The 22,358-nt window shown below is 45.4% G+C and overlaps 1 protein-coding gene across 1 annotated transcript; it reads left to right on the forward strand.

Moving 5' to 3' along the window:
• The first annotated feature begins 4,805 nt into the window (after positions 1 to 4,805).
• Positions 4,806 to 21,743, forward strand: spopla (speckle type BTB/POZ protein like a). Its single transcript, XM_080535741.1, has 12 exons — positions 4,806 to 4,994; positions 6,353 to 6,500; positions 7,934 to 8,075; positions 12,689 to 12,810; positions 13,023 to 13,174; positions 13,346 to 13,473; positions 15,908 to 16,085; positions 16,486 to 16,541; positions 18,860 to 18,982; positions 19,443 to 19,585; positions 19,709 to 19,762; positions 20,347 to 21,743. The coding sequence occupies exons 3-12, from the start codon at positions 7,998 to 8,000 to the stop codon at positions 20,489 to 20,491; spliced, it is 1,179 nt and encodes a 392-aa protein (XP_080391867.1). The 5' UTR covers positions 4,806 to 4,994; positions 6,353 to 6,500; positions 7,934 to 7,997; the 3' UTR covers positions 20,492 to 21,743.
• Positions 21,744 to 22,358: the final 615 nt, after the last annotated feature.

The following is a 22,358-nucleotide window of genomic DNA, read 5'->3' on the forward strand; positions in this document are numbered from 1 at the left end:
CAGTAGATAGACCAGTAGATAGACCAGTAGATAGACCAGTAGGTAGACCAGTCGGTAGACCAGTAGATAGACCAGTAGATAGACCAGTAGGTAGACTCACCAGTAGATAGACCAGTAGATAGACCAGTCGGTAGACCAGTAGATAGACCAGTAGATAGACCAGTAGATAGACTCACCAGTAGATAGACCAGTAGGTAGACCAGTAGATAGACTCACCAGTAGGTAGACCAGTAGATAGACCAGTAGACAGACCAGTAGATAGACCAGTAGATAGACCAGTAGGTAGACCAGTAGATAGACCAGTAGACAGACCAGTAGGTAGACCAGTAGGTAGACCAGTAGATAAACCAGTAGATAGACCAGTAGATAGACCAGTAGATAGACCAGTAGGTAGACCAGTAGGTAGACCAGTAGGTAGACCAGTAGATAGACCAGTAGGTAGACCAGTAGATAGACCAGTAGGTAGACCAGTAGACCAGTAGGTAGACCAGTAGATAGACCAGTAGGTAGACCAGTAGATAGACCAGTAGATAGACCAGTAGGTAGACCAGTAGATAGACCAGTAGGTAGACCAGTAGATAGACCAGTAGGTAGACCAGTAGATAGACCAGTAGGTAGACCAGTAGATAGACCAGTAGGTAGACCAGTAGATAGACCAGTAGATAGACCAGTAGGTAGACCAGTCGGTAGACCAGTAGATAGACCAGTAGATAGACCAGTAGATAGACCAGTAGATAGACCAGTAGGTAGACCAGTAGACAGACCAGTAGGTAGACCAGTAGGTAGACCAGTAGATAAACCAGTAGATAGACCAGTAGATAGACCAGTAGATAGACCAGTAGGTAGACCAGTAGGTAGACCAGTAGGTAGATCAGTAGATAGACCAGTAGATAGACCAGTAGATAGACCAGTAGGTAGACCAGTAGGTAGACCAGTAGATAGACCAGTAGATAGACCAGTAGGTAGACCAGTCGGTAGACCAGTAGATAGACCAGTAGATAGACCAGTAGATAGACCAGTAGGTAGACCAGTCGGTAGACCAGTAGATAGACCAGTAGATAGACCAGTAGGTAGACCAGTAGACAGACCAGTAGGTAGACCAGTAGGTAGACCAGTAGATAAACCAGTAGATAGACCAGTAGGTAGACCAGTAGATAGACCAGTAGGTAGACCAGTAGATAGACCAGTAGGTAGACCAGTAGATAGACCAGTAGATAGACCAGTAGGTAGACCAGTAGATAGACCAGTAGGTAGACCAGTAGATAGACCAGTAGGTAGACCAGTAGGTAGACCAGTAGATAGACCAGTAGGTAGACCAGTAGATAGACCAGTAGGTAGACCAGTAGGTAGACCAGTAGATAGACCAGTAGGTAGACCAGTAGATAGACCAGTAGGTAGACCAGTAGATAGACCAGTAGGTAGACCAGTAGGTAGACCAGTAGATAGACCAGTAGGTAGACCAGTAGGTAGACCAGTAGATAGACCAGTAGGTAGACCAGTAGATAGACCAGTAGATAGACCAGTAGATAGACCAGTAGATAGACCAGTAGGTAGACCAGTAGGTAGACCAGTAGATAGACCAGTAGGTAGACCAGTAGATAGACCAGTAGGTAGACCAGTAGATAGACCAGTAGGTAGACCAGTAGATAGACCAGTAGGTAGACCAGTAGATAGACCAGTAGATAGACCAGTAGGTAGACCAGTAGATAGACCAGTAGATAGACCAGTAGGTAGACCAGTAGGTAGACCAGTAGATAGACCAGTAGGTAGACCAGTAGGTAGACCAGTAGATAGACCAGTAGATAGACCAGTAGGTAGACCAGTAGATAGACCAGTAGGTAGACCAGTAGATAGACCAGTAGGTAGACCAGTAGGTAGACCAGTAGGTAGACCAGTAGGTAGACCAGTAGGTAGACCAGTAGGTAGACCAGTAGATAGACCAGTAGATAGACCAGTAGATAGACCAGTAGATAGACCAGTAGGTAGACCAGTAGGTAGACCAGTAGATAGACCAGTAGGTAGACCAGTAGGTAGACCAGTAGATAGACCAGTAGATAGACCAGTAGATAGACCAGTAGATAGACCAGTAGATAGACCAGTAGATAGACCAGTAGGTAGACCAGTAGATAGACCAGTAGGTAGACCAGTAGGTAGACCAGTAGGTAGACCAGTAGGTAGACCAGTAGATAGACCAGTAGGTAGACCAGTAGATAGACCAGTAGGTAGACCAGTAGATAGACCAGTAGATAGACCAGTAGGTAGACCAGTAGGTAGACCAGTAGATAGACCAGTAGATAGACCAGTAGATAGACCAGTAGGTAGACCAGTAGATAGACTCATCAGTAGGTAGACCAGTAGATAGACCAGTAGATAGACCAGTAGGTAGACCAGTAGGTAGACCAGTAGATAGACCAGTAGATAGACCAGTAGGTAGACCAGTAGATAGACCAGTAGATAGACCAGTAGGTAGACCAGTAGGTAGACCAGTAGGTAGACCAGTAGATAGACCAGTAGATAGACGAGTAGGTAGACCAGTAGGTAGACCAGTAGATAGACCAGTAGATAGACCAGTAGGTAGACCAGTAGGTAGACCAGTAGGTAGACCAGTAGATAGACCAGTAGATAGACGAGTAGGTAGACCAGTAGGTAGACCAGTAGATAGACCAGTAGATAGACCAGTAGGTAGACCAGTAGGTAGACCAGTAGATAGACCAGTAGGTAGACCAGTAGACCAGTAGGTAGACCAGTAGATAGACCAGTAGATAGACCAGTAGATAGACCAGTAGATAGACCAGTAGGTAGACCAGTAGATAGACCAGTAGGTAGACCAGTAGATAGACCAGTAGGTAGACCAGTAGGTAGACTCACCAGTAGATAGACCAGTAGATAGACCAGTAGGTAGACCAGTAGGTAGACCAGTAGATAGACCAGTCGGTAGACCAGTAGGTAGACCAGTAGATAGACCAGTAGGTAAACCAGTAGATAGACCAGTAGATAGACCAGTAGGTAGACCAGTAGATAGACCAGTAGGTAAACCAGTAGATAGACCAGTAGATAGACCAGTAGATAGACCAGTAGATAGACCAGTAGATAGACCAGTAGATAGACCAGTAGGTAGACCAGTAGGTAGACCAGTAGATAGACCAGTAGATAGACCAGTAGATAGACCAGTAGGTAGACCAGTAGGTAGACCAGTAGATAGACCAGTAGGTAGACCAGTAGATAGACCAGTAGATAGACCAGTAGATAGACCAGTAGATAGACCAGTAGGTAGACTCACCAGTAGGTAGACCAGTAGATAGACTAGTAGATAGACCAGTAGGTAGACCAGTAGATAGACCAGTAGATAGACCAGTAGATAGACCAGTAGATAGACCAGTAGGTAGACCAGTAGATAGACCAGTAGGTAGACCAGTAGATAGACCAGTAGATAGACCAGTAGGTAGACCAGTAGGTAGACCAGTAGATAGATCAGTAGATAGACCAGTAGGTAGACCAGTAGGTAGACCAGTAGGTAGAGCAGTAGACAGACCAGTAGATATACCAGTAGATAGACCAGTAGGTAAACCAGTAGATAGACCAGTAGGTAGAGCAGTAGACAGACCAGTAGACAGACCAGTAGACCAGTAGATAGACCAGTAGGTAGACCAGTAGATAGACCAGTAGGTAGACCAGTAGGTAGACCAGTAGATAGACCAGTAGGTAGACCAGTAGATAGACCAGTAGGTAGACCAGTAGATAGACCAGTAGATAGACCAGTAGGTAGACCAGTAGATAGACCAGTAGATAGACCAGTAGATAGACCAGTAGATAGACCAGTAGATAGACCAGTAGATAGACCAGTAGATAGACCAGTAGATAGACCAGTAGGTAGACCAGTAGATAGACCAGTAGGTAGACCAGTAGATAGACCAGTAGATAGACCAGTAGATAGACCAGTAGGTAGACCAGTAGATAGACCAGTAGATAGACCAGTAGGTAGACCAGTAGATAGACCAGTAGGTAGACCAGTAGATAGACCAGTAGGTAGACCAGTAGGTAGACTCACCAGTAGATAGACCAGTAGATAGACCAGTAGGTAGACCAGTAGATAGACCAGTAGATAGACCAGTAGGTAGACCAGTAGATAGACCAGTAGGTAGACCAGTAGATAGACCAGTAGGTAGACCAGTAGATAGACCAGTAGGTAGACCAGTAGATAGACCAGTAGATAGACCAGTAGGTAGACCAGTCGGTAGACCAGTAGATAGACCAGTAGATAGACCAGTAGACCAGTAGGTAGACCAGTAGGTAGACCAGTAGATAGACCAGTAGATAGACCAGTAGGTAGACCAGTAGACCAGTAGGTAGACCAGTAGATAGACCAGTAGGTAGACCAGTAGATAGACCAGTAGGTAGACCAGTAGATAGACCAGTAGATAGACCAGTAGGTAGACCAGTCGGTAGACCAGTAGACCAGTAGATAGACCAGTAGATAGACCAGTAGGTAGACCAGTAGATAGACCAGTAGGTAGACCAGTCGGTAGACCAGTAGACCAGTAGATAGACCAGTAGGTAGACCAGTAGATAGACCAGTAGGTAGACCAGTAGGTAGACCAGTAGGTAGACCAGTAGACCAGTAGACCAGTAGATAGACCAGTAGGGTAGACTCACCAGTAGGTAGACAGTTGATCAGCTGGTAATGAGACCAGGAAGTCTGACATCTCCCATCCAACTGCGCATGCGTAGTCTGCAGGGAGCAGCTCAAATCTCTCTGCCTCTCCACCGTCCAGGCTCCCAGCTAGCCTAGTAGCATAACCGCATAGCCAAGCAGCTTTAACTACATTCATTGGGTTGTGGCTATAAAAAAAACAATTGATTGAGAAAAGTGGATGTGGTGGTGGTAAAAAACTTGTTTTCACACGGTTTTGATTAGCCGATGGTTGAAAGGAGAGAGGCTGAGAGACAGATAAAGAGACCCATAAAGATAAAGAGAAGCATGGAAATGAAAGAAGGTTGGTAGTCTAAAACATCTTATTATTTTTCTCCATTTCTCCCCTGGTTAGTGTAGTTAGCGAGCTATATAACTGTAGCATCAGAGGATGATATAGAAGCATGTAGTTAGTTAGGAAGCTCAACACAAACTGTCTTCAACAACACAATAGTCCTCTCTAAGCTAGCTCGCTTATCCGTCACGAAATTATATATTATTGTCATTATAGCTGCTATAAAAATCATGTCGCATCCTGGGGTTCTTGTCCACATACTGATGTTATTATGTGAGGTTATGAGTGAAGGCCCTTTGTTTCACAGCGGTGCTGGATGTCTGGATGTTGACCAAATAGCCACCGTGATTTGGCTAGCTAACTCGTTAGCACGCTAAGCTAAGCTAGGCTAGCCGGGCCTGGTCAGTCAGAGTAGCATAGCTAGCTCAACTTCACACGTCTCCCCGTGTGTATGCGGGTTTATCAGAGAACTGTCATTAATGCCCAGCTATTCCTCCATCATCTACCTTAGTTAGTTTGTATCTAAATGACCAGCATTTGCTTCTTGTTTTGTTTGTTCTAGCAGCTGTCCAGATAGCACTGCTAGCATGGCTGTGTGTGCTAAGCTAAGCTAGCCAGCTGGATCACTCACTGCGGTGGTTCAATAACTTAGTTAAGCTACTTAGTTAAGTTAGTTAGTTAACACCTGATGTGTTGGTTAGGGTTAGGGTTAGGTTCTCTCCCTGTCTGCCCTGTGTGTGGTAGAGGGGTTAGGTTAGTTAGATAGCTTAGGAGCTAACCTGGGTGTTAGATAAGACAACAAACAACCTGGCCAGTCTTAGCCTAGCTGTCTGGGCCACACAGAGAAGGATGACACCATCACTGATGTGTCTCTGTGTTTGTTGTCTTGATAAGGTGCTCATTAGTGACATGTGAGTGTTATGACTAGGGTAGCTTGTTGTGTTTTAGCTAGAAAATCTGAGGGTTTGATGGAGATCTGAGGATGACATCGACGTCACTCAGGATTAACTGGCTAACTTTAGTTAGTTTGTGTTTTCTAGAACTTGATGTGGTTGTCTGTGGTTGTGGTTTAGCTCTGGTTTTCATTTGACACCGAATGACGTTTAATGTTGTGGTTCATTTGTCATGTGGATAACAAAGGGCAGGATTGCAAATGGGTTTGAGGGATTAGACTGGTTCTGGTTCTTCTCCAAATATGGAGTTCCCAGAGTAGAAGTGTCACTTGCCAATAAGTCACCACCCCTCGAAAAGGATAGTTAAAAAAAAACAATTTAAAAAGGTTCAGAGCAATTAGCACATTTTAAGCAAATTTGTCGGTCGGGTACAACAAGTGTCATATCTTTGGGCAATTGTGTTTGTGTTCTCAGAGTGGGATCAGCTGTAAGGACCATGAAGCATGCAGTGATAACCTAGGGAGACCTGAGCCTCATACATTTATTCGCATCACATCCTCTTGAGAGGTGCGTACACGGAATTACCATCAATAGCATGAAATATAAGCCCTATAACCATCGGGTAAGTAAAGAGTTCGACAGATTTAGTTTCCTAGCAAGGTAATCTCATGTTAGAGTTTTTTTTTTTTTACTAATCTGTTTCATGTTCTTAGAAATGCACAGGCTGTGTGTGTGTGTGTGTGTGTGTGTTTCATCTGCCTCAGTTTGAGTTGAGGTAATCTCCAGATGCATAGTATGTCTGGGCAGAGGGGGGGGGGGAGCAAAGCCGTTTGAAATCGCAAGATGACATTGTCTACTAGTGCCAGGGCAACTCTCAACTCAACTGTCAACCTCTCGCAGACACGCCCAGACTGGTCAAGGGCTTGTAGAGGCAAGCAATGAAACCCGGGGAGGTTCGGAGGAGACTTTTGTATAAAACGCTGTACTTCCTGTCACATGTTCCCTCGGCGGTCCAGGGATCGATATCACAATGTGTTTTCTTGTTTGCCTCCTTTGTGGTTATTGTCACTTGGCAAATTTCACAAGAGACGAGATGCGTCAACGTCAACATAGTGAGCCTCCGCCGTGTGAACATCCATATGATCACAATGGGTTCATCCCTATGTTCCCTATGTTCCCTCAGCCCTATGTTCCCTATGTTCCCTCAGCCCTATGTTCCCTATGTTCCCTCATCCCTATGTTCCCACAACCCTGTTCCCACATTTCTAAATAATCATAGGGCTGAGGGAACATATGGCTGAGGGAACATAGGGCTGTGGGAACATAGGGCTGAGGGAACATAGGGCTGTGGGAACATAGGGCTGAGGGAACATAGGGAACATATGGCTGAGGGAACATAGGGAACATAGGGCTGAGGGAACATAGGGAACATAGGGCTGTGGGAACATAGGGAACATAGGGCTGAGGGAACATAGGGAACATAGGGCTGAGGGAACATAGGGCTGAGGGAACATAGGGAACATAGGGCTGAGGGAACATAGGGAACATAGGGCTGAGGGAACATAGGGAACATAGGGCTGTGGGAACATAATGCTGTGGGAACATAGGGCTGAGGGAACATAGGGCTGAGGGAACATAGGGATGAGGGAACATAGGGCTGTTGGAACATAGGGAACATAGGGCTGAGGGAACATAGGGCTGAGGGAACATAGGGATGAGGGAACATAGGGCTGTTGGAACATAGGGAACATAGGGCTGAGGGAACATAGGGCTGAGGGAACATAGGGCTGAGGGAACATAGACACACTCCCATCACAATAGCTTAGCCTCTCCCGTGTCACATTGTTATCCCTCTCTCACTTCCCCATCAACCTCTGCAAAACTCCTATTTTTTTTGTAGAATCGGTGACCCAAGTCAGCCCCGCGACCGACCGGTCATTTGATCTGGAAATAGAGAGCTGCTAGCGTGTTGGTGAGATGTTGCGCGGAATTGCCACCGTTTATTTGTTTTCCCTGAAACAATCCCTTTCCCCCCCTCCTCTCTCTCCCCTCCAGGAAAGGTTAAGTGGTGAAAGCTAAGGGACGTCAGCGCTTCTGCTGAGGGGGGGTCAAGCTGGCGATGTCACGGGTTCCCACCCCTCCTCCGCCTGGGGAGATGGCCAGTGGGCCTGTGGCGGAGAGCTGGTGTTACACACAGGTGAGACCTGTCCCCACGTCTGTCTTACCTGTCCCCACCTCATCACCCACGTCTGTCTTACCTGTCCCCACGTCTGTCTTACCTGTCCCCACGTCTGTCTTACCTGTCCCCACGTCTGTCTTACCTGTCCCCACCTCATCACCCACGTCTGTCTTACCTGTCCCCACCTCATCACCCACGTCTGTCTTACCTGTCCCCACGTCTGTCTTACCTGTCCCCACGTCTGTCTTACCTGTCCCCACGTCTGTCTTACCTGTCCCCACGTCTGTCTTACCTGTCCCCACGTCTGTCTTACCTGTCCCCACGTCTGTCTTACCTGTCCCCACGTCTGTCTTACCTGTCCCCACGTCTGTCTTACCTGTCCCCACGTCTGTCTTACCTGTCCCCACGTCTGTCTTACCTGTCCCCACGTCTGTCTTACCTGTCCCCACGTCTGTCTTACCTGTCCCCACGTCTGTCTTACCTGTCCCCACGTCTGTCTTACCTGTCCCCACCTCATCACCCACGTCTGTCTTACCTGTCCCCACCTCATCACCCACGTCTGTCTTACCTGTCCCCACGTCTGTCTTACCTGTCCCCACGTCTGTCTTACCTGTCCCCACGTCTGTCTTACCTGTCCCCACCTCATCACCCACGTCTGTCTTACCTGTCCCCACGTCTGTCTTACCTGTCCCCACGTCTGTCTTACCTGTCCCCACGTCTGTCTTACCTGTCCCCACGTCTGTCTTACCTGTCCCCACCTCATCACCCACGTCTGTCTTACCTGTCCCCACGTCTGTCTTACCTGTCCCCACCTCATCACCCACGTCTGTCTTACCTGTCCCCACCTCATCACCCACGTCTGTCTTACCTGTCCCCACCTGTCCCCTGTCCCCACGTCTGTCTTACCTGTCCCCACGTCTGTCTTACCTGTCCCCACGTCTGTCTTACCTGACCCCACCACATCACCCACATTGCTGTCCCCTGTCCCCACCTCATCACCCACGTCTGTCTTACCTGTCCCCACGTCTGTCTTACCTGTCCCCACGTCTGTCTTACCTGTCCCCACCTCATCACCCACGTCTGTCTTACCTGTCCCCACGTCTGTCTTACCTGTCCCCACGTCTGTCTTACCTGTCCCCACGTCTGTCTTACCTGTCCCCACCTCATCACCCACGTCTGTCTTACCTGTCCCCACGTCTGTCTTACCTGTCCCCACGTCTGTCTTACCTGTCCCCACGTCTGTCTTACCTGTCCCCACCTCATCACCCACGTCTGTCTTACCTGTCCCCACGTCTGTCTTACCTGTCCCCACGTCTGTCTTACCTGTCCCCACCTCATCACCCACGTCTGTCTTATCTGTCCCCACGTCTGTCTTACCTGACCCCACCACATCACCCACATCGCTGTCCCCTGTCCCCACCTGTCCCCTGTCCCCCACATCTGTCTTACCTGTCCTCTGTCCCCACCACATCACCCACATCTGTCTTACCTGTCCCCTGTCCCCACCACATCACCCACATCTGTCTTACCTGTCCCCTGTCCCCACCTCATCACCCACGTCTGTCTTACCTGTCCCCACGTCTGTCTTACCTGACCCCACCACATCACCCACATTGCTGTCCCCTGTCCCCACCTGTCCCCTGTCCCCCACATCTGTCTTACCTGTCCCCTGTCCCCACCACATCACCCACATCTGTCTTACCTGTCCCCTGTCCCCACCTCATCACCCACACCTGTCTTACCTGTCCCCTGTCCCCACCTCATCACCCACACCTGTTTTACCTGTCCCCTGTCCCCACCCCATCACCCACACCTGTCTTACCTGTCCCCTGTCCCCACCTCATCACCCACACCTGTTTTACCTGTCGTCCCCTGTCCCCCACATCTATCGTACCTGTCACCTGTCCCAACCACATCACCCACATCTGTCTTAACTGTCCCCTGTCCCAACCACATCACCCACATCTGTCTTAACTGTCCCCCACCCCATCACCCACATCTGTCTTAACTGTCCCCTGTCCCCACCTCATCACCCACATCTGTCTTACCTGTCGTCCCCTGTCCCCCACATCTATCGTACCTGTCACCTGTCCCAACCACATCACCCACATCTGTCTTAACTGTCCCCTGTCCCCACCTCATCACCCACATCTGTCTTACCTGTCCCCACCTCATCACCCACATCTGTCTTACCTGTCCCCACCTCATCACCCACATCTGTCTTACCTGTCCCCTGTCCCCACCTGTCCCCTGTCCCCACCTCATCACCCACATGTGGAGGGATGTAGAGGGATGTAGAGGGATATGGAGGGATATGATTAAACACAAACACTTCTATCAATGTCTTTTTTCCATTAACTATTGTCTTTTTAAATGTTTTATCTATTTACTTGCTTTTATTCATTGTAATTGTTATTTTCTTATGCTCCTCTTGCTGTATTTTTAAATAATGCATGTAAAGCACTTTGAATTGCCCCTGTTGTATGAAATGTGCTATACAAATAAACTTGCCTTGCCTTGCCTTGCCACATCTGTCTTACCTGTCCCCACCTGTCCCCTGTCCCCAACTCATCACCCACATCTGTCTAACCTGTCCCCTGTCCCCCACCCCATCACCCACATCTGTCTTACCTGTCCCCACCTCATCACCCACATCTGTCTTACCTGTCGTCCCCTGTCCCCCACATCTATCGTACCTGTCACCTGTCCCAACCACATCACCCACATCTGTCTTACCTGTCCCCTGTCCCCACCTCATCACCCATATCTGTCTTACCTGTCCCCTGTCCCCACCCCATCACCCATATCTTTCTTACCTGTCCCCTGTCCCCCACCCCATCACCCATATCTGTCTTACCTGTCCCCACCTCATCACCCATATCTGTCTTACCTGTCCCCTGTCCCCACCTGTCCCCTGTCCCCACCTCATCACCCACATCTGTCTTACCTGTCCCCCACCCCATCACCCATATCTGTCTTACCTGTCCCCTGTCCCCACCTCATCACCCATATCTGTCTTACCTGTCCCCTGTCCCCACCTGTCCCCTGTCCCCCGCCCCATCACCCACATTTGTTTTACCTGAACTGTATCCGGAAAACCCTGTGATGCAAAGGTTGACTTGTTCCAGAGAGATCAGCCTAGAACACATTGAAAGCGTAGATGAAACGACATAGGCCAGTCACAATACAAACCCCGTACACAGAGACAGTGTTCCACATGCTCTGTTCAGCCATGAACCTACTGGTGGTGGCGTACAGGGATGTTGATGACATGGGTTCGTTTGGCCTGCTGATCTGGGCTTATTTTTAATTGCCTGTAATATAAACATCAAAGAATTGGAGATACATTGGATGTTTAGTTTTATTTGGACTTTTCAACAGCTTTTCAACAGCTCAGTGACTTTGGAAGTACATTTAAATTGTTGACATTTAGCAGACGGCGTTATATAAAGCGACATACTCAAAACAAATACATTTGTCTACATTTGTCCAGGGGCCATTGGCAGTCATAATGCTTTTTTTTTTTTTAAATGTATTTATTTCTTAATCTATTTACAGTAGAGAAGCTGTAGTATTAAAAATGTTTACGGTTAAGGTTACGGTCGCTAAGTCACAACTCTTCATTCATACTGTCTGCATTACTAACATGCATGTTGGCCAATCACTTCATTCATGTCTCAAAAGAAGCTTGTTCAACCATACACTGGCAACAACACTCAGAAAGCATACGCAGTCATTCATAACACTGAGCATTATATAGTTTTAATGATTTTCACAAGAATTTATATTTCATTATAAGAATGGTTTGATTTATAGTAATCATAAACAGAATAGTTGACTGTAAAACTGTAAAGTATTGGGCAACAAGAATGAATCGGAAATGCCGCAATTTGCTGCTATTCTTTATTATCTTTTTTTTTTAAAGTATCTTTGCAGAAAGTAAGTTACGGTACATTTACTTCAAAGTACACTACATTTACTTGTGTAAAATGAAAAGTGGAAATGTAAGAGGAAAATGAAAAGTTCAAACAAAAAACAGAAATTCCAGGGCTACAATACAATAGCAATCACACAAAACATTTCTCACTCCTGAGGGTTTTGGTCTGCATCTGGTCACATCTAATGTCTTCCCTGGCAATGCATTTAGTCTAGAGTGCAAAATAGAGTGCAAAATAACAGCATCTGCACACTCAAACACTGTGCAAAAAAACAGTTTATTACGAGCTTTCGGTCATGTATGATAGAAATATGATTACTGCAAAAATGCACCAAATCATTCTGTTTTGAATGTGTTCTTCACAGTTTTGAACACAGTATGTTAACATTGGAAAAATGTGTTGCAGATACATAGTGTTTTGCAGGTGGGGGAGTTTGAATGAGAGAGGTGTTCATGGATTTTGGAGAACGTAGTCATTGAATGCATTTTGTATGAAAGCAGCAATGTAAAAATCACAGAGTAAGAGTCACAGTTTGGTCCACATGGACTTCTGCTTGGCTGACTGTATGAAGAGTTGTGACTCTGTGACTTCAGTATTGAACACTGCGACTTAGCGACCGTAAAAAATAATAATAGTGTGAAGTAGTAATTACACAACTATTGTGACGACGTTGTTTTTTTCTGTGGTTTCCAGGTTAAAGTTGTGAAGTTCTCCTACATGTGGACCATCAACAACTTCAGTTTCTGCAGAGAGGAGATGGGGGAGGTACTGAAGAGCTCCACCTTCTCGTCGGGCCCTAATGACAAGATGAAATGGTACGCTGTGCTCTTACTGTGACACGTCTGTAATGGATTAGGTAGAACTTCAATGCTTCAAGTCAGTCGACAGAAAAATAAACCTCTTTCTCTGAAAAAGCTTATCTCTTTAGCCATGGCGTTGACAGTGATGATGAATGTGGTCGTACGGAGTCCGCTGTGTTTCTGTAGCATAACTAATATGCTGTGTGATATCTCCGTTTCCTCTCCAGGTGTCTGCGAGTTAATCCAAAGGGACTTGATGATGAAAGCAAAGATTATCTGTCGCTGTATTTACTTCTTGTTAGCTGTCCAAAAAGTGAAGTCCGAGCAAAGTTCAAATTTTCCTTATTGAACGCGAAAAGAGAAGAGACTAAAGCAATGGGTAAGCAAGCACAACCTCCATGACCCCAAACAGTCGGGATATTGTCCCGAGTCATGCCGTTGATAATCCAGACCGTTATGCTGTTGACTCCATAGTTTTGAAGAGCTTCTATCTCTGAGATCAACTTAACCTGTTTTTGTTTGGGTTTTTTCTTCCACCCCGTCGCTGCAGAAAGCCAAAGAGCATATCGGTTTGTCCAAGGGAAGGACTGGGGCTTCAAAAAGTTTATTAGGCGGGATTTTCTGCTTGATGAAGCCAACGGACTCCTACCAGATGACAAGCTCACGCTGTTCTGTGAGGTAACGTCAACTGTTTATTTTATTTTTTTATTTTTTTGTTATTTAACCAGGCAGGCCAATAAGAACTCATTCTTATTTGCATTGGCGGCCTGGCAAAAGACAAAAGCCTCTTGGGGGGAGGGGGGCTGAAAAGAAATCAGGTTATATGTTAAAAACAAAGAACACACAACAGACAGCGGCTCACATCCAAGCATTTTCAGCACAGTTAAAAGATAGAAACGTACAGACATCTCCACACCTCCTCCACTTAGTCACAGCACCAAGTTAAAGGGACAGCGTCACACATCCACACAAACCCGCACAACATTAGGTACAACAGAAAGCACACAAACTGAATTTGAAGTATTTTCTTTCTTTCTTTTTTAAGGTTATTTCTTGGGAGTGTGATAGTCCCACTCTAGTGTGTGTGTGTGTGTGTGTGTGTGTGTGTGTGTGTGTGGGGGGGGGGGGGGGGGGGGGGGGGGGGGTCGTTTTTAATAGGCGGAGACAGTAGAGAAAGACAGGACATAAGGAGTGCATGGGCTGGATGTCTGGTGTGTGTGCACTGTAGGCCAGGCTAGACCACTGGACCACCCAGACCACCGCTACGTCAAGGTTGAGTTGTTTACTCTAATCAGCGCTGTGTTTCTATGACATCACACTTTGGCAATACAATGTATTTAAAAAGAACAGTGGTAGGTTTGACTCGCTAAAGAAACGTGTTGTAATATACTATAGACATTTTAAATGTTATTGATGAAATATAAGGAAGTCCCGTATGTGGGCTGGGTTGACAGTTGGCCAGTGTTGCTGACAACACTTAGGTTGTGGGTTCGATTCCCGTTGGGACCATATATACTGAAACATGTACGCACTCACTCACTGCAATGTAAGTCACTTTGGTTAAAAAGCGTCAGCTAAATGGCATGTTTATATTATTCATCTATATATGAAATGGAGAATCCTTAACAGTCTGTAGGAAAAGATGCACATCTCTGTGGACTCTGCTGCGATTCAAGTGTTAACTTCTGAAAGTGAAACGGCCCCTTCAGCAACAACAAAATCCATTACATGTCACTAATTGTAGTTGTACAACAAATAATTGAATACAACGTGTCAAGAACAATAAGCGTTGTTCTGAAATGTGTCTTTAGAGGGACAAGTTAAATGAAGTGTCGAATGAATTTGCTATAAATGCAATTAAGCTAATACTGCCAGGACATACGCCAATGTGCCTGACAAGGTTTGCAGTAAGGTTTAACATTTTCAGGGAAATTGGCAATTTCATAAGCAAATTAGATTCAAATTGAAGATGGAATGTCTCTCCTCATTAATTAGGTGTTCAGGAAAGTTAATTAATTTGGGTTACAATTGGCTGTGTTTTTCGCAATTTGCAGATCCTCCCTCGCCATCCCAGAACTCTGTTACTGACTCCACAAAGACCATAAGACCCAGACACTGGCCCCTGTTTAACATCGCTTAGCAACTACAGCAGCAGTAGAACTGCTTTCAAACAGGGTTCCCGCGCTGGTCTTAAAAAGCCGCAAAGTCTAAAATCCAGCAATCCAAACCCCCAAGGCCCAAAAAGGTCTTACATTTCAGTTATTCGGTCTAAAAATGAGGTGCTAGGTCTTAAAAATTAGATCCTGCAAGGAAATCAGTCCGACCACATCTATTTACGCAGAAATTAATCAAACTGGAACCAAAAAAATGCCAATTCGCTTCCTTTTTTGTCTGTATGGCAGTGAAATCCCTAATTTCATCACCTCGAGGATGACAAAAAGCTATCATATGGTGTCGCGATAGAGCTAAAATTATATCCAAAGAGGTCTAAAAAAGGTCTCAAAAGGTCTTAAATTTGACTTGTTGAAACTTGTAGGAACCCTGTTCAAAACCATCAGCGTTTAGCCTAGTCTTCTCTCTTCTAATAAAATAAATAATGATCTTCTAGCATTGTGATTGCCAATGGCCCCCGGTCCTGGCATAGATTACTGTTTCTTATGATGACTGATGGACAGATGATTCACTTACTCAGACAAATGTATTTGTTGTAAGTCGCTTTGGGTAAAGGGCAGGCGTCTACTAAATGGCAAAAATATAAATGTCTTATAAACAGTTGTTGTTATACCAAAGCACACACATAATGGAGATCTCGGACCGTGTGTGTGTCTGAATCTGTGTGTGTGTGTGTGTGTGTGTGTGTGTGTGTGTGTGTGTGCGTGCGCGCGTGTGTGTCTGAATCTGTATGTGTGTCTGTCTGTCTGCCTATGTGTGTGTGTGTGTGTGTCTGTGTCTGAATCTCTGTGTGTGTGTGTGTGTGTGTGTGTGTGTGTGTGTGTCTCTGAATCTGTGTGGCTGTGTCTGTCTGTGTCTGAATCGGTATGTGTGTGTGTGTGTGTGTGTCAGTCACATGGTAAACCCAGTGTTGTTGTGTCTCTCCCCTGCGTGCGTCCAGGTGAGCGTGGTCCAGGACTCAGTGAACATCTCTGGCCAGTCCAACATGAACATGCTGAAGGTTCCTGAGTGCCAGCTGTCAGACGACCTGGGGAACCTCTGGGAGTGCTCGCGCTTCACCGACTGCAGCCTCTACGTCGGAGGCCAGGAGTTCAAAGCCCACAAATCCATCCTGGCAGGTAAGACCCCCCCCCCACCTAGACTGCTGATCTACTCCCCACTCCCCCCGTCGGCCCTCCTTAGCCCTGCTGACTGGAGGAACAGGGATTTGGGGGTGGCGGCGGGGGGATCGGGGGGGGGGGGGGGCTTTAGACGTGGTCACAGCTGCAGCCTGCTGCCACATGGATGTGGTGATAAAGCTGGGATCCTTTTCCAGTGGTTAAAGGCCTTCCCCTGACACGTGTGTGTACTGATGAATTGATGCGTGCTGGTGATCATATCGAGGCAGGGTTAGGGTTAAATTATTTATGTTAATTAATTATTGATGTTTTGGGATATGTTTTTTTTTTCTTTTTCTTAAAAAATAATAAAAATACTATTTTTATTTTAACGTTCATGTCTTGTGTCTCTCTTCCATAGCGAGGTCCCCGGTCTTCAACGCCATGTTTGAACACGAAATGGAGGAGAGTAAAAAGGTGGGTTCAGTAGAGACCTGGTCGGATACCTGGTCGGATACCTGGTCTGATAGCAGTATTAGATTCAGGAAGTGCAGTATTAGATTCAGGAAGTGCAGTATTAGATTCAGGAAGTGCAGTAAGACAAGGCAAGTTTATTTGTATAGCACATTTCATACGTCAGGGGCAATTCAAAGTGCTTTACATGCATTATTTAAACATACAGCAAGAGCAACATAGTAAGAAATTAAAAATTACAATGAATAAAAGCAAATATAAGAAGTAAATAGATAAAACATTTAATAAGACAATAGTTCATGGAAAAAATAGTTTTTAGCTTAGATTTAAATATTTTAAGGGTTTGGGCCTGTTTGATTTCTTCAGGGAGTTTGTTCCAGGAGCATGCAGCAGCATGACTGAAAGCTGCTGCACCGTGTTTTGTTTTTACTCTCGGAATGATTAGCTGATTAGCCTCAGCTGACCTTAGGGACCTTGCGGGAATATAGGGTGGGAGGAGATCTGATATGGATTTTGGTCCAATACCATTTTGTGATTTGTATGTTATTAGGAGGATTTTGTATTCAATTCTCTGAGAGACTGGCAGCCAGTGCAGGGATCTCAGGAGGTGCAGTGTTACATTCAGGAGGTGCAGTGTTACATTCAGGAGGTGCAGTGTTACATTCAGGAGGTGCAGTATTACATTCAGGAGGTGCAGTGTTACATTCAGGAGGTGCAGTATTACATTCAGGAGGTGCAGTGTTACATTCAGTAGGTGCAGTGTAGGGCTGCCACGATTAGTCGACTAGTCACGACGACGTCGACTACCAAAATCGACGTCGACTACCAAAATCGTCGCTGACATATTTGGTAATCGCCGTAGTCGCATGTTTTTTTGGAGCTGAAATAAGTAGTTTTTTTTTTTTTTTTTTTTTTCCTAGCACCAGGGGAGCCCCCCCTCCCAAATGTCGTTGTTTGGTACCTGTACTATATCAATGACAATAAAGACCATTCATTTCATTCGATAAGCATTAGTTTTTCTTCCCTGAAGCTGCCACTGGCTAGCGTCTCCCAGTGTCTTTGATGTACATGCGCAGTGTCGGTCATCCGGGGCACACGTGACTTCCCCGGAAAAACAAACAGAGAAATGTCTTCCTGTCCTCGTACCTCTAAAGTGTGGGAGCATTTCAACCACAACGTTGAAAAAAAGAATGTAAAATGTAAAATTTGCAAAGCTGAACTCGCTTATCATGGCAGCACGTCTATGATGCGCGAGCATCTAAAAAGGAAGCACGTTGTGGCAGATGACGAGGAAGAAGATGGCTCGTCTCGGTAAGCTAGTTAGCTTGTTATTGGCTAACGATATTGTTACGTTAAAAGCCTTCTTACATTATTTTACGTTATGTGCTGTAACGTTGTCATCAAAGCGATACTTATCAAATAGCAAAAAATGTTGTCTTAATTAACGTTACAGTGCTAAGAAGGCGCGTTCTACTATGAGATGAGTGAAGCAAAGCAAAACTTTTGTACTCTGTACAAGTATTATTTTATTTTTTTTATTCTTTTGGTTGCCTAGTGCCTAGCCTACCTCATTTTACTCAGCAGTTTGCACTCTCTACTACTCTTTACATTACATTACATGCAAGTGATGCCAGAAATAAATCTGCAAAGTTCATTAAAATATCTATTTTTGAGTGAACAATCATTTTAATTGTCTTTATTTTTAGTTAACACATGCCTACAACAACAACTAACAACTTCAAGCAAAATTTAGAAGCTGATTTAGAAGATGATAGCTAAATAAGAGCGATTGAGTAATTGTGCGATAAGCTGTAATTTATGATCCGATTAGTCGACTAATCGTTAAAATAATCGGTGACTAGTCGACTATGAAAATAATCGTTTGTGGCAGCCCTAGTGCAGTGTTACATTCAGGAGGTGCAGTGTTACATTCAGGAGGTGCAGTGTTACATTCAGGAGGTGCAGTGTTACATTCAGGAGGTGCAGTATTACATTCAGGAGGTGCAGTATTACATTCAGGAGGTGCAGTATTACATTCAGGAGGTGCAGTATTACATTCAGGAGGTGCAGTATTACATTCAGGAGGTGCAGTGTTACATTCAGGAGGTGCAGTATTACATTCAGGAGGTGCAGTATTACATTCAGGAGGTGCAGTGTTACATTCAGGAGGTGCAGTGTTACATTCAGGAGGTGCAGTATTAGTCTGGGTTGATTTTACGATGGGTTTCGTGAGTTCTTAGGTTCAGTTGCTCTGGTTGATCTGGGCGCATGGTTCAGGCCGTGATCACTAACACAACGTCTTTGTTCCCGGTCTCCGTCAGAACCGAGTCGACATCAGCGATGTGGACCCGGACGTCTTTAAAGAGATGATGGGCTTCATCTACACGGGGAAAGCACCGAACCTGGAGAAAATGGCCGACAATCTGTTGGCAGCAGCAGACAAAGTGAGTGCGGCGTAGCCAAACGCTCTCCGCCCGTACTTGTGCACTCCTTCACTGATTACAGAGTCAACATGAACCGTGAAGCGTTATCGCTAATGACTGTTTGAGGGAAAAAAAAGACGTTGGACTTACAACTCTATGATTGAACGACGTGCAGGGTTGGTCTGTTCTAATTCATCCCCGCTAACCCCTGTACAGTTTCTCTACTGTAGATAAGTTTAAAAAAATTCAAATAATAATAATTCTTCCTTCGAGCATTAGGTGTGGCAACAGCCCCCCGGCCCCTAGCGTAGAGTTGTTGTCCTGACGATGACGGATGGATAGATGATTCACTCACTTAGACAAATGAGTTTGTTGTCGGCCGTCCTCGGATGAGGGCGTTTTGCTAAATGTCAGAAATGTAAATGCTGCGCCTCTCCAGTAACGTGCAAATGTAAATGTTGTCCTCTGTGCCTCCCACCAGTATGCTCTGGAGCGCTTAAAGGTCATGTGTGAAGAGGCCCTCTGCAACAGCCTCTCTGTGGAGAACGTGGCCGACACGCTCATCCTCGCAGACTTGCACAGCGCCGAGCAGCTCAAAGCACAAGCCATAGATTTTATCAACAGGCAAGTAACACACACACACACACACACACACACACACACACGAAAACTCGCTGTGATGAATCCCTGCTGCCATTTCTGTTTACCATCCCTTGAATGCTCACTTTTTTATCTTCCCTACCATAGGTGCAGTGTCCTAAGACAGCTGGGCTGTAAAGATGGGAAGAACTGGAATAGCAAGTATGTAATTAGCTGATGTATGTGACACAAGATTAATAACAAACCCCTTATCTCTCTCTCCCCAACGAGGTGCATTAGAATTCATTGTTTTAACCGCGGCAGACGGGAGCGCTATTTGGCTGTTCGCTGGGCCTCCCTATCTCTGTATCCTTGTTATTAATAGACTCACACCTGGATAAGACGAAGGAAACAGAACATTTTTTTGACTATGAAATGGAAAAAGGTTGTTCTCTGTGAAGTTTTTCTTCACGCTGATTTAGTGGTGTTGGTGTTGGTGTTGTTGTTGTTTTAAGAGACCTTGAGATGAGTGGTGCTTGTTTACAGAGGAAGCGGTTATTATTTTTAGTTATTTATTTTAAGAGTGCATTAATTCGCCACCAACACAAAAGGTGTTATTGTAACCACTGCACTACAACGACGCAACTGGCAGCTCTCTCGCTATTCCGGACACAGCCCTTCATTCATATCCCCCCCTCTTCCCCCGTATTTGTTTTGTCATTACATCCCCATTAATCCAGATTGATTTTTAATGCGAGCGGCGGTGGCGTGTCTGTGCGTCTAACGTCCTTTGTCTTTGCTTACAGTCATGCGACGGACATAATGGAGACCGCAGGCTGGAAGTCAATGATCCATTCCCACCCCCACTTAGTGGCAGAGGCCTTCCGCGCCCTGGCATCCGCACAATGCCCCCCCTTCGGCCTCCCCAGGAAGCGCCTAAAACAGTCCTGACTGGCCCACCGTTCCCTAAGACTTTACTGGAGGTGCGAGGCATGAAGAAGACGCACAAGGAGAAAGAAAAGGACTGAAAGAAAGAGTGCCGTTGTATTTCTCACCACCACCCACCCGAACCCCCCCCGTGTAAACAAAGCAGGACTGGGGACGCTCTCTCTCTCTGGAAGGGGGGAGGTGGGGAGGCCTGGCACGCACCAACCGACCCAACGGCCGAACCCACTTGACTTCAACGGATTGGGGGAAAAGTTTGGCGTTTTTTGGTCCATGAGTTTCTTGTCTGCTATTTTTCTGTAATTTTCAAAAATGGCCTTAATCTATCTGCCATTGCTCTGGAGCCCCTCTAGAGTACTTTGTCTATCTGACTCTGTGCCTGCCTTGTCACAAAGACCACGGCGTCCTCCAGGTTGCACTAGTTCCCATAAGATATAGTCATTTTGATATGGAGTTCTATAGGAACGTGTAAAGGGTTTGATTCATGGGAAATATTATATATTTGTAATGTTTGGCCCATTTTGTGACTAGACATTAAAAAAGCGTGAACACTTTCAGTGCAAGGTCAATTCTTTACACTTTTTAAAAGATGAATATGCCCCATATTGATGGCACCATTTCTATGTAAATGACAGTTAAAACCATCTTCAGAAGACAGGTGTAAAAGCAAGTCGTTCTATTGCATATTTGTGAAAAAGTACTGGCATTATAAGACCCTGTGTTAATGCTGTATTGTATGTAAGATGAGAAAACAGTGTCTATACTCTGTGCCCCTAACCTATTAAAAACTATTGGATAAATAGGAAAGTATGTTTACCCCGTCTCCCTTTTGGTGATCACTCACACAGTGGAAGAGAACATAAGTGTGTCAAATGTAAAAGAGATTTAGCTTTCCATAGTACTACCAACTACTTGCAAATATTTATATATTCTCAATATATTGTGGTTAACAAAAGAAGACGATGGGTGAGACTTATGCATGGTCCTGTATTGTTGAAAAGAAGAGTGTCCCAAGTTCCAATTTTTTTCTCATGAACTAATTGTATTATTTTCTGCAATTTCTTCCGGAAAAATATCTGTAAGAATTTCATTGAATTGAGTTTTAGTCCATGCGCAAAAATTTCCTCCAACATGCTTGGAATTGTATAGGATGCTGAGCATCGGTTCCAGTGGCACTAGTAGATGGATGTGTTGTGTGGATGGGGGTCACTAGTTGATTGTTAACAGTGTGTGTCCTATGTGATGTGGGGTCTGGCAGACACGCTTAAAAACTTGTATTTGGAGGATTTTTTGTAAATTACCGAAAGCAACAACATTTTTACATGGAATTACTCGGTCATTCTGTGTTACGTCGAAATGTTGACATTTTCCATTTGAAGAAAAAAAACGAAGAAAAAAAAACGATTGTTGTCTGCAAGAATGCCTGCATTAACCCATTAAAGACGTTTTCCAACAGTTGGAATGCATTCCTTATATGCCACACCTTCTTTTGTTATTCCCCCCCAAAGGTATTCATCAAATGTAGTGTATTAGCATTTGGTTCTGTGTCGTTTTGTGGCTAGGTTTCTTTGTGTTGTTCTTTGTGACTATCTGTCTTGTCACTGTCTCATAGAACGGGACTGTTGTGGTCTTATGTCCCATGTGTGGGAACCCTGCCCTCCCTTTGCCCATCAGACATCATTAAGTTGAATGCGTTTTTATTTCCTGTTCTTATGAGAAGGGTCTTGCTGGTTTCAGTCCAAACCAGTGTTGCAGTATTAAACATACTTACACTGTACTTACAGTATGTCTGCCTTGGGTCAGATTGGTGCAGAATTATTTTTGATACCATGAAACAGACGTGCTTCTGGATGCGTCCAGTCCTCATCATCAG

Source organism: Nansenia antarctica, assembly GCF_963989245.1.
Source record: "Nansenia antarctica genome assembly, chromosome: 7".
In the NCBI taxonomy this organism is placed as follows: Eukaryota; Metazoa; Chordata; class Actinopteri; order Argentiniformes; family Microstomatidae; genus Nansenia; species Nansenia antarctica.